General features: G+C 37.6%; 1 protein-coding gene across 6 annotated transcripts in view; it reads right to left on the minus strand.

Annotated features, from left to right (window-relative positions):
- The window catches only part of GAS2 (growth arrest specific 2), a 98452-nt gene that overhangs the window by 45904 nt on the left and 37269 nt on the right, over positions 1–15279 (minus strand). For all 6 annotated transcript variants that reach the window (XM_064452847.1, XM_064452848.1, XM_064452852.1 and 3 more), the window contains exons 4-5: positions 13680–13821; positions 3447–3510 (exon numbers count right to left, since the gene is read on the minus strand). In XM_064452847.1, coding sequence (XP_064308917.1) covers positions 3447–3510; positions 13680–13821 — 206 coding nt within the window. The remainder of the gene's footprint in view (positions 1–3446; positions 3511–13679; positions 13822–15279) is intronic.

Raw genomic sequence — 15279 nt, forward strand, 5'->3', positions numbered from 1 at the left:
CACCTGCATGCAGCCCTACTCATCAAATAAAACTCTTCCACTCCAAGCAATGCTGCTTCTTTGCTTCTACTACTTTTCATACTCTCCAATTTTTGTCACGTTGACAGACTTCTAAAGTTCCCTGTATTTCCAGGGTTCTGAATTCCTCTGGTGATGAGTTGAAAAATAAAACAAATGAACAAACAAACAGACACACATTTTTTTCCCACATATTGTATCAACCTGAAGCAAAGTTGCTGGAAAGCTGAAATGGTAAGAAACACATCTTTTCTCGGAGGGGGAGAAGTGCAAATTCTGGTCTGGAAGGTATGCTGAGAATTTCCTTTTCTGCTCTTTTCTAGCCTGCCTTCTTATAACTACAAATGAAGCAGCATTGGGCTGTAACATGATCTCCAATAGACTTCTTAGAGCCCCACTTCCCATTTGTACCAAGGAAAAACTGAATACAATAGCAGAAAGATCTTGAAATTGCTCAACAGTAATTTCAAAAGACCTGTGGCGTTTGTTTAACCCCCCAGATTTTAATAGTTACCCAAGAATTTCGTTCTTTCTGCAGAAAAGATAATTTAGCTGGTTTCCAGTGTATAATCTCTCTTTAAACACACAGACAGCAGATATACATCTATTTGCAAATAATTACATTCTCCATGAAGTCTTGATTACGAAGATTACGCAGGGATAGAATCTGCTTTCACATCACTTCAGTTTAAATGATTCACTCTGACTTTAAAATACTTTGGGAGAATGTTGGACCTGTGCAACCCACTGCAACAGCCCTGTGTACTGGCGGTGCTCAGTTTCATTCTGCAGGCCACTTCCCTCCCTCACGAACGTTCTCACTCTACCCACGTGATATCTGCCAGTGCACACAATGGCCCATTTCAGCTACTGAAATTTCACAGATGACACCAGAATTTCACTTTCATAAACTATCCTGGATTTCAGTTGCTTATCAGGCTATTCTGTTTTTATCAGTCCCTGGGCTTTGAACTGCCACCCTTTGAGCCAAGTGATCACGCCAGTTTTCCACTCCCTGTGTAGTCCATCCATCCAGTCCACCTCTCTCTAATTTGGCTAAAAGGACACTATGAAAGAATATGCTAAAAGCATTGCTAAAGCATAGGTAAATTGTCAGCTGTCTCCCCTCACCTGCAGAGTATCTGTTGAATGGGATCAAGTTTAGCAAAACAGAGCTCTGTTCTATCTCCTCCTCAAGCAATCCCTATTCCCGCTCACTTGTGCCTCAATCCCAAACCCGTCTGCATTAAGAAGAAAGGCCTAGGTTGACTTATGGGAGTTATAGACCCTGAGGACTAACAGTAAGCTAGCTAGGCAAAGTGTGCTAAGAGCTGGCTCCTTGTGATGAAGAAGCCACTCTGAACATATCTTTCTGCTTCTAAAACAGAAAAGGAAAAGTAAGAACTTGCTCACGGGGTCTCTCACATTTTTATTCTTTAAAAGCATCCTGAGGCACCTTTGCAAAGATCTCTGCAGCTCCTGTTCTGGAAAGCAGACTCCTAAGACTGCCAACAGACCCAGTCTGCTTTACAAAGCAAGCATACGTCTGACTTCTCTCCTGTTTAAAGCAGCACAACAACATCATCAATTTAATGTGCTCTTTACTATGCTTAGTGGAGGCAACTACCTATTCCCTTTTTCCACATAGTTCTAATCTACCACAGCTCAGGCAAAATTGGCATCACATATTTGCTTTTCAATTATAGTAACCTGATGTTCCCCTTCAACAGTTTTTGTGCATCTTGGACACTTACAAAAGTATAAACAGGGTTTTGTTTATTTTCAAATAGATATTAGAGCAGGAACAAGTAGACAGACATATGTTATTTGACACCTAAGCTATAAACAAAAATAAGATACAGTAACATAATTGTAATTTATAAAATACACTAATGATATATGGCAATACACATGAATTATAAGTAAAAAATTTAAAAATATTTTAAAGGCAAAGGGATAGATATGCATAATAAATGAAAACATGGTTCATTTATTGGTTCAGTATTTGTTTTCATGCCTGGAACAGAGAACATCTGAGACATGGAAGCTAAAGACGAAAGGCAAATACAAAGGCTAAGAGTCTATCTTAATTTCCGTGTAGATCCACTGAGAAATCAAATCTCATTGCAAAATGAGATTAACCTAACTCAACCAACTTTAGCAGAATCCAGCTCTGCCTAACCACTGACCTGCAGTCCCTGAGGAAGCTGGATGCTATCAAGTAATCAACCTGGGGCAGACATTCCCAAGAGCTATGCCCTGGGAATAGGGTCTTTGGATGCTGGAAGGTCTATCTCTACGCTGGGGAGCACAGGTTGAAAGCACAGGTTGTTTGCACAGGTAAATTAAATTGAGATTAGTGAAAATCAATTTCATTAAGCACCTACAGATCAGAATACTTTGTTATTCATGGAAAGTTTTTGTTTGTTTGTTTGTTTTGCCATGTTGGACTGAACTCAAGTTTTAGAGATCAGAAATTTCCTGCAAACTGCAAATCAACTCTTTTTCTGGCCAACACTATTCCTACGCAAGCTGCCACTGTCGGCAAGGGCTTGTCTGAAACCTGACCAAGAGACAAATTTCTAGTTAAGCAGCTTCCCAAGTGAGTTGCATTCACAAATTATGAATATCCATAAGGCAATTGTAACATGAAAATACTAGTTCTTAAGCTAGGACTGAACAGGGGTCTCCTTCACATTGCTTGTAACCACGAGGAATTATTCTGAAATGAACGTAACTATTTGAAGAGCAAGGCACTCCAGTTTGATACACATGGGTGAATGCAACTGCAATTTATATGCAAGACTGGGCAGCAGCACAGCCGTTCATATATTTTATAGCAAATCTACGCTGGTTAATTCTGCATCTGCAAAAAGGGAAAAATCTCATTCTATTTACTGCCGTTTTGATTGTCTAGCAAAAGTCACCATCCTTGTGACATCAGAGATAATGCTACAGTGATTGAGGGTCCAGCCTGGCTAGAATCATCTGACAGAGAGAGAACACAGTCTGTTAACTCAATTCTCATATTGCTTCTGTTGGTGAAAATCAGAGTTAAGTTTATTTAAATAAATAAGAGTCAGTGTTGCTTAGGTCAGATGTATATCATGTAAAGATCAATTTATTATCAGTAAAGCTAATGAAATATCAGTTGTTTATAGAGATCTGACTGTTAGAAGGAAGAACAGCTTTATTTAGAAAAAAATTCTCAACGCTTCCCCCTCCTAATATGAGGATAGCCAACGAATACCTTCACTGATGGTACAGGGATTTTATTATATTTGTATATTTGAGTGACATCAAAACGTTTTCCTTGAACCTAATGAGCATAAAAGTTAGCCTGAGATGTGCTGCTTTAGTAAGCCTCTCAATAGCCACTGCTGTCAAGAATGTAAATACTGCTTCATTCTTCAAATATTTTCACCTACCTTGCTGCAATCCTTCCAAGTTCCAGCAAACAAAGGCACACTTCTCTTGGCTGCTTGTGGAGAACTGAAAAAGCAAAATGAAGATGGAAACATTTATAAATAAAAGCTATTTTAAAGATCTTAGTGATGAATGGAACCTAATTATCAACATCAGTAAATCTTGCCTCAGATAAAAGTTGACTTTCTTTGGCTTGCAGTGGAGTTTTACTGGAATAAAAAGGATGGGGTTGAGGAGTGGTTCTCAGAGTGCAGATGATTTAGGAAGTTCCCATTTAGTTATCCTTTAGTTCCATCGGAAACACTGTTCTAAATCTAAATTGCTGAATAAGTATTTGGACTATTTGGTAACCTGCAAGCAGTTTATAACTATTTAAAAATAATCAAGAGCTCTGGCAGAACACTAAACTAGCAGAATGTCAAAAATAAATTAATACCTTTGATACTTTTCTTTCTACAAACTAAGAGAATTCCTATCCTTTAGACCATTTTCCTTAGCCTATTTAAATCACAAAAATAACAAAATTGCACTAGCAAAGATACATCTCATTATAAATTTGGTCCTGAATTCATTATACTTGTACTCTTAAAGCAAATATGAAACTAGAATACTTTAGGAATTCAGTTCACCATAGAAAAAAACTCAACAAAACAAGAAACTTTTCTTCTGTATATATACACACATATATGCAAGATTTCACACCTGGATTCCACACAGGACCTGTAGTTTTTAAGCTTCAGAAGCAACTGTAACACAGCATGAACTTCTCAGTGAGAAATACTAACATAATCCAAGATAATACTTTCTTTTTTCCCCACAACCCAGACAGGTAACATTCTGTAGAGATGTCCAGCAAAATGCACATGCAATAGATGACGATAGGCCTGTGGCTGTTTGCATAATCAATTTCCCAGAAGTCCAAAAAGAAGAAAGGAAAAATGAAGAAAAAAGAAAAATGAATTACAAAGAATCGCCTTCTCTCCAGAAATACCTCTTGCAGTAAAACCCTCGTGTTGTGGATAAAATTCAGGTTTTAGAAATCTCCACAACAATCAAAAGATTTGTATCTTATACTTTAGATTGAATTGACACTGGAAAATAAGTGTGTGAATATTTGTATAAATCAGAAAAATAGAAAGAGCAACAAAACTGATTTGTTTTTAACGAGATAAGGTCAAGACATCTGCTGTATAAACAATTTGGTTATCTAAAGACTCACCTAACTCAAATGCAGGAAGAAAAAAATACCATACCTGAAAAAGATATTTCAATGTCTAGTTAAAGCTCTGAAAGGCATTGCTTTGTCCTACACCGTACGTATGAGACCCAGAATGGGCAGCCATAGACTTAAATGTCTCAAAATAACTAACACCTACTGGGGCAGATCTTCAGCTCCTCCACCTTTAACTTCCAGCCCCACCGACTTGAATAAAGGTATGGTAGGTTGCGTGGGCTGAATGTTCATCCCAATATCTTTTACTAGTGACTATGTAGCACTTTGAGACATATGCATTCTTCCCCTCTAATCTCATCCAAATACATTTCCAGAAGTGGAACTGCAGAGCATGAAAACTAAAATGGCACTGCACTAGGAAAAGTATTTTTATCCTTCAGCCGTTTGTTATTAAGGATATAAAAGATGCAGACTTGGACATTCAGCTAGTCTCAATATTCTTCCTTGCTGCCACACAGTGATTTTATGACACCTTTACCTTCGCTAGTAATCAGTATTTTTAGTGTGTTACATTCATGACTGTAGAAACACATTCTGTTGCATTCATTCTCAACCACTTGGGACTACCCCAAAATATAACTTGATTTTAAGAAATAAGGCATCCCCCAAAATATAAATGGAATAAACCTGTTTTGGAATAGACAAAGGAAGTCCAATATTTCTTAACTGCAATTCACACATACACACATCTGAATAACTTTTGGAAGGGAGGAGGAAAACAGAGGCTCAAGTAACATTATGTGCAAAAAGATCCATAAATAGAATTGGAAGAGAATTAGATTAAGAAAGGTAAAATGTTTTTCTGTCGATGCTTAAAGTCTTCTACTGAAACAAAATTTCAAGTCCTTTAGCAAATCTGACTCAACGTAATCTAGACACATGTCATGCATTTCACATCAAACAATGTGACACAGTGAAATATTTGTTAGAGGATGAAGAGCTGTGCAGGCAATAACCGACCACAAAAACAAACATCTGGTCATCTGGTAAGACAATGGTGACACGGCACTTCTAACAAGAAAGCGGTAGCGTTCCTGAGGACTATACCAGCATATGTATTTGCAAGTTCTGGAGACAAACAAATGTTATTTCATACACTGCAATGCCCACTGGAAATAATTTAGATTCTCAACCCAATATTTTCATTTTTTTCCAAAAGCACAGCTGTTTAATGGGCTACCACCTCACCGGTCAGGAGTTACAGCAAAAGCCACCGAGGCACAAGACTGCATTTCCACACCTATCTTGATCCCAAACTTTCAGTATAACCTTGAGTGAGCAAATTAAGACTGTTGCCTTTTGAAACAAGTAGAACTTTCGAGTGCCTTCATTTTCAGAGTACATACTTTGAGATACTTTTTGTCTGGTGCTATTCCACAATAACTGAAAGAACTCGATATTTACAGTCACTTTCAAAAGGCTGCCTCCTAAGCTTTTTTGAAAAAAAGCTACCTTTACACTTTTTCTATCTAGAGAACAGAAGGAGAAACACTTCTTACACTTCCTTGTTTTAGTTTTACGTACAGAGGTTGAGTTAATCAATATTTTCAAAGCACTTTAAGACATCTCATCAAAGAGATGGCAAAAACTATTTCAGAGGCACTACACCGTCAAAATCACTTATTTCATTATTTCAAATAAGTATGCCCCTAAAAAAAAGAAAATATGTAGAAATCATAATTCACATTTAAATTCTCACTGTACTGTAGTTTAAATTTGCATTTAAATTCTGCCTGTACTGCAGTTGGTGGCTAACTACACTACATACATGCACACAGTTTTATAAAGATGTAATGGTACATGTACACATATGGCGATAACTAGTAACGTTTGAGGACTACAGGCAATTCATTCTGAAGCGATCGGTTACAAGCTCAGGCTGAAATGTAACACCTGCACTCACGGTGTTCTGTTGTGTCCTCCGGGAACTGCATCTATCATTTTCTGAATTACTTACTACAACCTACACTAATAGTTGCGCTTCAGTAATAGGCACCACCTCAACTTTTTGACTTGACCACTTACTTAATCCCATATATAGTACACGGCAAACAGACATTTGCTAAGCAACACATTTTCTGTAATTGTTGCAATTTACACACAGTTAGATACAGTAAGTACTGGAAGCCAAAAAATTACTCTTAGAGGCCATCTTCATTCTATCTGTGGCCACATACGCAATTCAGTGCTCACCATTTCAAGTCTACGCTCAACACGGTGCAATTCATTTCCACAACAGTGCTACTGTATGCTGTGAAGAATTCAAATAAAAAGCAAAAAATGAAGATTTCTCTAACACTTCTATGATGTAAGTAGTATTATCCCCATCTTATTCATGGAATTAAGGTATAGGTATAAGATACAAAAAAAGCACACTTATCTAGCTGTTATTTTAAAATACTTACTGCCTGATCTCCAGGGTACTGTTGAGTTTCCTAATGCTACATTTTGTATGAAAGCAAAGCCAATGCAACCAGTGATCACATTACATCTGGCATGGATCCCCTCCCGCTGCATGTGGGAGCTATGTGATAGAGCCACTTCTTCCATCACCATTCAGTAGCAATGACAAGACACTGTCCTTCAGCATCTTGCATCATTCTCCAAACATCTTCAATTTTTTTGCAACAAATGAGGCATGTGAGGAGAAAATAACATAGCAATAGAGCTTCCTTCACTTCATGAACCATACCATACCAAGATGTTGGCAGAGCAAGGTCCATCCTAAAAAGAACACGGCTCTTTTAGGGGAAAAAACAGCCCATGACAACATGAAAAGTTAATAGATGTATCATAACAGTTAAATAGTTGAACTAATGTAGTACAGCCATCCTTAATTATAGACCAAGTACTTCATTTTGCAGCATTAATACAAATTTCTGTATGCAATTTCCTGTAATTTTTCACACTTTCATATATGGAAGAAAACAATATTCCTGGAGAACCATGGGCCAGTCCTCCCCTATCAAACATTAGCAAGGCGAATCATCCAAGTAGGTGGCTATAAGCAAGTGGCAGTTTGTAAATGTGGAAGACACATGCGCTACACAGATCTACTGCATACGATGAAAGGAAATAGCCACCTTGCCAGAGAATCTCACTGATGATGTCTGCTCAACAAGAAAGCAATGTGAAGATGTAGAAATAGTGCATACAGGTCCAGTTTATTTTATGCGTCCTGACAGTTACAGAACCTTTTCCTTTCCATCTCACTCATTTCAAATCCCTCCTATCTGCCAGCCTCGCTGCCTGCATCTTTTCAAGCTAATTCCAGCCACTCTTTTTTAACAATACTTCCTTTTCAGCTCCTAGGCAAGATTTTATCCCTGCTCCTCTCTGGGTCTAACTTCATTCTTCATACTGCTTCTGTCTTGCCGCTGCCCCTTTTTCCTTTTACAAGTCCTCCTCTCCCGATCACTCACCCCTTGTTCTCCTTTTGTTTTGTTTCTTTCCTACCTACTCCTCGTCACATTTTTGCATCCTCCACTGCCCCCGTCCCCACTGCCTGGATGCTACCAGAAGCAGAGAGAGCGGAGGAGGAACAGCCTCTGCTTTCAGTGCTGATCAGCCCCGGGGCTGGGGGCAGACGGAACGCACCCTGCGCATGGAGACCATGTGTTTGCTGAGCACGTTTAAACCAATGGTATTCACATTAACAAATGTGAGGGGTTTAGTTTTGGTTTTGCTTGTGGTTTTTTGTTGTTGTTTGGTTATTTTTGTTTTTCTTTAGACTAGCAGAATGCCCAACCACAATACAGGAACAAATTTCTTACACCTGCCTGCCAAGTTTCAAGCCTTGGCTCCTAACATTTTTATAAACCATTATTAGTGGAGCCAGTTTTTCTTCTAAACATAACCTACCTAACCTTCCCTCTTTTTTTTTTTTTTTTTTAAAAAAAAAGTGTCAGACATAGCTGAATCAAAAAAGTGAATGTGATTTCTGCTTCTAAAGCATTTTTTAGCTCACTAGAAGTGAAGAGGTTTTCTGAAGGGATTTACTATTTATTATCATAGGCCTCCAATTGCCATCAGAATTCACACCGGTTCAGGGAAAGTTTTACAAAAGGTTGATCTTTTGATCCTTCTTCCTATTGTCTTTCACTTTCTCCTTTAATACTTTTACTTCTGATCCTACAGTAGACTCTTCTCTTTTTTTTTTTTTTTATCGTTGCCTTGACACAATTACTCTGTTCAACTTATACCAAACATATCCTTGCTTCTGCGTCGGAGTTATACCATGACATACTTACATCAAGGAGTTGTGTTCCCCCGCCCCCCATTTCAGCAGTTATGGAAGTCTCAAAACAATTAGCATTTCAAAGACAGTAGATCTATGGATAGTAAAGAATTAATCTAGAATGAGTACAAAGATCATCGAAACATTAATAATTTACTGGAATTCATTAATTTAACATGCTAATCCAATGGTAGTATACCAGCATCCAGGATGCTTCTATAGTCCTCAAAACAAGATATATTCAACAACAGTATGAGTTGTTTAGTAAAATGTTGTGAAAGATGGGACAAAGACTTATTCTGATGCAACTATGTGCAAAATTTAACACATTATTACAAGCTGTAGACATGTATCTGTAAAAAACCCTTCCGTCTTGTAATATGAAATTAGATAAACTAGAGTATTAGTTAAAGAACTCCTTTGCACCATGAATTAAATGTTTTTAAGCAATCGACATTTGAGTGTTTTTTAAAAAAAAACAAACAACAACTTTAAAAAGCCAAGAAACCACTAGATGCCTCTGTTTAGGGAACCTGACCATTAAACTCTGAGATCAATAAGTTGCATCAAAAGAAGTCTATGTCACATATTGTGTGTACACACACAGAGTAACAGAATATACAAGCACAAAACATTAATACAACATCACCACTCAACAACTCCCAAAACAAACAACACAGATTAGCATGCTGGCACACTTGGTGGCAAACCCTTTTCTTGCCGGTTGCAGTCGTTATCATAGAAGAGACGCAGAATGTTTATTGGTTCCAAATCCTAGAATCATCCAACAACACTATGTTACCAACAGAGAGTTCTTAACTTAAGGCTTAAGTTCACTTAACTAAAGCAATCGTAGAAAATCTTACCATTCTCACTATTCGGCCAAGAAGAGTTTTCTTCGAGAATTACACTCTTCAGCCTTCAGCACCAGAATTACAAATATCTCCTTCAAGAACACTTCCATAAATTGAATTAGTACAGCTGTGTGGATCTCCTGCCCTAAAACCTACAAAGGGGAGCTTACAAAATATACATATCATGGGAACAAAGGAGTTACAGACAGTATTACTTTTCTTAGATTGAAAAGAGTTAGTGCTTTATGTTCCAAGTCCTAGACAAATTTTTGACCTATGAGATATCCAAGAACCCCATCCAAAGACAGTGTATCTCGAAATTTGCGCAGATGATGAAAATTTGGGCCTTGGATCATAATTTGTGGTATCAACATAACTAATTCCTTCTTCATAAGATACACTAACTATAAAAACCAACAATCATGAGAAGCATGCTAAATTGGTCAATGAGTGCAGGGAGGGTGCAAGATCTCCCTCTATTTTGCAGCATCCAAGATTATCCCCACATACTGCGTTGCTATATTTGTTACAGATGCTAATGTCTTTTCTGCAGCTCATACAACAGGCACAGTATCCACCTTTTCTTTGCAGAGGCATTAACTCTGACACTTTCCTGCCATGTCTTTGCATTAAGGTAAGTGCAAAGGGCAAACTACACATAGATTGCTACTAGTCAGCTCTGGCTGTATTATAAATCTTTACAGAAAACTACATTTCCAAGTTGTTTTTAAAATACATTAAAGCATCAAAACATTCAGCAAGACGTAATCTTTCGTATTATAGACTACTAACTACAGGTTAGTAGTACAAGTACATTGTTTTCAAACTTTTGAGCTCTCTACTGATCTCTTTCAAGGATCTTTAAAGTAACTCTACTGATGAAAGGGCATAAGCCTATCTACCACCACAACAAATGCCACTTTTTTTTCTTCTATTGATTTTGAAGAAAGACTTTGACCCTGTTCCCCTGTTTAGCTCAGCTGCATAGCCCAAATCTATCAAAGTATCTGAACCTGTGCTTAACTTTTTAAAAAAATAAATAAATTACTAAATCAGTCCACAAGAGATGGACAAGGACAAAGTGACATGTCTAGGTCTACTCACCTGCTCATTTGGATCAGCCCTAGCACGTTAACGCTTTGCAGAACCAAGCTTCTAGGAACACTCAAGATTCCCATTAATATCACCCGCCTGCAAGCTCCTCGGGCATGGACTGCACCTATCTGCTATAGCGTCTGCTTGACACAGTTCCATCCCAGTGAGGAATACCTTCATACAGCTTCAATCTGAGTGCTAAAGAAGTGGGAGTGTCGGATGCACTGGTGTGCAGTTATACTTGCATGATTTCAAAGACTTCAGAACTCACCAGAATAAGAACATATTTTTAAGAAATGAGAAATAATAGCAATTAATGTCTTAGCTAGTGTATACCTTATTTTGCTGATCTCTGAATAGACTGGGGACTTTCTTCTTCTTGAATCAGTAGTGTCATAAATTCATCATTCAAATGTTTCAGTGCATTACATCTTCAAAATTACTCTTTTGATGTTAGAATACAAATTTGCCAGAAAATGGCATCAGGAATGTTTTATGTGATACAATGGCATGAAGAAAACATCACTATGTGCATCTAATTAAATAACACAGTATTAACATACCATAAGGTAGGCAGAATAGAGTAAAAAAGGAGGCTAAAAATCAAGTCAGTTAAGAACATTAACAAACTAAGGCTCCTCAACAGACAGAAAATAGTTTCTTTATCACTAGTAATTCACACATCAATACATTTTATTAGCTGTGAGGAAAAAAAAACACAAGAAAACACAACACCCAGTTACCTCTGTAACCATAATTTCACCACAATTATTTGTTACCAAAAATACAGCAGACTTCCCCGAGGCAGTGCGAACACTTAGATGTCATTCACACACATTTCTCACCGCTTTGAACAGAACCTTTGATATCACTTTTAGCTGAATTTTTATCTCCTATGCAGTGGAGAAGTGATTTATGGGAGAGAGAGGAACATAAAAGCTTTAGACTGGCAAATGTTATGATTCATCATCATTTCTAATGCATTAGAAAAACCTCAAATGAAATCAAAACTTTTAAGAGTTCTACCTCAAACTGGGGGAGAACAGTAGCTTCTATTTTTATCTTTTTTAGAAATGGCATGGTCACCATCCCCTTCTCAAGCTCAGAAAAATAGGTCAAAATATTATCAAGTCCTAATCCTGTTTCCAGCACCCTAAGTCTTTTCAGCAATTCCATTCTATAAACAGTAACACTCAGAGAAGGAAAACAACAGACCCTCATCTTCAATCAGTGCAGAAAATCAGTCACTAATCAAACAAATCTAGTGCAGCACAGGTTTGCACACTGTGTATCTGGGCATATTTCACTTCAGTTTTCTGAGAGAGGAAATCATCTTGAACCTCAACTTCCCAGGTGCATTTGCAGTCAGTGTTATACTGTGGCACTTTGTAGGTGTGAAAATTAACTTAGCCAGGGAATATCGGTATTTCAGCTATGCCAATTCCATCTCTAAACAAGATCTGGTTTCTTAACAATGCACGAGAAGATTCCTTATAAACACGCTCGCAATTACACAGTTAACCTATTTTTGGAACAATGGCAAATTTCTGCCTTTACCATAGCAGTACGAAGTCTAAATTCATTTAAGTGTTGGATTAACCCCAGACTGTTGTGCTTATCTCAGACACTGGAGGTCTGCGTCTCCTTCCTTCTTGTAGTTGCAAGTTTCTTTGTCCTACACAATGTCCAACTTTTCCATAATTTCAAGCCTTAGGAAATACAGTTATTGTTCATCTTCCACATGATTTACCATGTCCAGTAAAAATTTCTTCTTCAGGATTTAATTAACAAAATAGACAAGATATATATCCTCCTTACTACTTGTCACCTTTACGATACTAATTTCTTCTCTGCCAAGCATTTTGTCCCGGAGATATAAAATAATTTAATTTAATTAAAAAAACCCTCATAGGATAAAAGAACAGACAAATGAAAAAATTGCTTCAGGAATAGTTGTGCTAGAAGAGCAAGACCATAAGAGAAGGGGAATAGATCAACTGCAGCACAGATAAGAACTTCAGCTGGGCAAAGACCTTTTGAGCAACAGAACAAAGCAGCCTCTTGATTCAGTATAGCATGTTCACTTCCAAGCTGTCCATCGTCACAACTGTTTTACCCTTTCATCTGAGTTCAGATAACAACCAAACATTTGATTCTCTTCATTTCATGATATTTGGCTGAAAAAAATCTCAAGGTAAGATTCGTAAGTTTTCCTTTGAAGAGAGAAGAGTTAAAATAATGAAGAACATGTACTATTAGTACAGTGGTTTCCTAAGCAGTCCAATTCTTTTGATGGTACACCCTGAAGCATTAGTGTTGGATAATTTTTGTCCACAGCTGTACAAGGGAATCAGCTGGAAAAAATGTCAGTGTAGGATGCAGAGAAGAATTTCTTATTTTCTTGCCTCCTGAGCAATCCATTGAATCTGCACAAATAGCTAAATGTCTGCAGCCAAAACTGCGAATGCGCTTGTATCCTACTCTCCCTAAACAGAAAAGGACCATCTTATTCACTGAACTATGGAAAAGCATTCTATGATCAAAAGAGCATGTGTAGGGTGAAAAATCATCTGTGAGCAAGAAATTAGAGGAAGATTTTTGTCTCATTTAGGCTCCTCTTAAAATCGACTTAAATGATTTTTAAGTGGCGTGTACTTTATTTGTCCATGCTTCAGATGAGGGGCAGAATTAACACAGTCAGACACAGGTTGGATTTGGAGTCAGGATCTATTAAGAGAGCCATTCTGTCTTTCAAGGCAAAACACAAAAGAGAAGTTATTTAGAATTACCAACTACTATATAAACAAATACATACCCAAACCTTCTGACTCAAACAGGCAGGTATCATCCACCCCTACGTCTCTGCACCAGGATAAGAAATTTGCTGTGTTGTCTCGTGCAAAAAAAGACCCTGAAGGAGCATTGGCTTTGCATGGAATCTTCCGTACCGGCAAGGTCTGAAAAACATAAGTTAACTATTTAGATAAACTGCAACTGCAAGCATAGTACTTCAGTATTTTGAAATCAGTACGCAGATTTTGCATAGATGGATGACTGCAGAGCTGCCAACATATCTCCTTGTCCATTAAAGAATCCCAAACAAAGAAGAATGAGAAGTTAATTTAATGGCACAACTTTGTCAGCCACAGTTTTTTCTAAAGCATCATGACTGGCTATGCAATGTGAAGTTCAGAGCTGAATCAGTATTAGCAACTTTCTAACAATATTAGCAACTACAATTTGGGGATTTAGTGTTTGGTCCAGTTCACTGAATTTAAAAAAAAGTTATAAAGACAGACTTTAAACCAGGAACTGAACTTTTGCATAATTAAGGGTGAATTAGTTTCAGATCTATGTTAGGAGGGAATCGTAGTGTAAAGCGATAGGTATTGAGGACTCAAGACCATAAACACTTCAGAAACACCGCCGTCTCCCATTTAACACCACGCGTAAGCCACATAGGCACAACACCAAAGTGGAATCTAGTAGCTACGAGATCGAGGTTTAACACAGAGCCAGGCTTCTATTGTACCCGAGTAGGTCCGTTTACAGGATTTTGATATCAGAGGAGCTGCTGCCGATACAGCGGATCAATATCTGAATGAAAGCAATTACCACAGCAAGCTTTTTGCCTGTATGGGTACATTTACTGCGACACGTACAAAGAATACTTTAGCATTTAGCTCTCATTTAAAGTTTCTTTTCCTCAAATGAAAAATAGCCATATCCATGGCAAAATGAAGAAAGTATGAAACATTGTTACTACATAATTTTAGAAATCTCTAAATCATGGAGGAATTCAGACCCCACGTCAACCTGAGTGTGCTGCTTCTCTATTATGCTGATTTATGAAATATTTGCTTCTGTTCTGGAGTCAGTGGTTACTGAATGGCAAGTGAGCTAAGAGGTAGAAAACTGAAAATGGTGTCTCTATTAGTTCCTAGCTCTATGTCCAAAATTCCATTTTCAACAGTCCAAAATAAATCTTGGAAATGTGGAAAGGGAATAAAAAGACACAGAAGGAGACTTCCCCTTACAACAGCTGCTCGTAGCATACTAATGCCAGTACTGAAAGACAGTTTAGAAAAAGTTTCTATGAGATTTTATATTAGACATCTGATAGCAGCAACGTAATTGCAGAATGCATCTACATGCACAGAGCTACTCACCTCTATATACCTAATAAACCAAACAAACTGCAAATAGAAGGACTGCAGGGATAAAAACCATTCTACTTATTCTTTGGGTATGTCAATGGGAGCTTATAAATTGCTTTAGACATACACACATGCTTCATAAAGGTTTCAACCTACTCCTCAAATCACTGTCTAGCTCTCATCCCCCCATGTTTCTTATTCCAACTGCAATTTTTTACATTTATTTCCTTGTTTTGCAAAAATTATGCTTATGTTTCA

The sequence above is a fragment of the Phalacrocorax carbo genome, chromosome 5, assembly GCF_963921805.1.
Source record: "Phalacrocorax carbo chromosome 5, bPhaCar2.1, whole genome shotgun sequence".
NCBI lineage: Eukaryota > Metazoa > Chordata > Aves > Suliformes > Phalacrocoracidae > Phalacrocorax > Phalacrocorax carbo.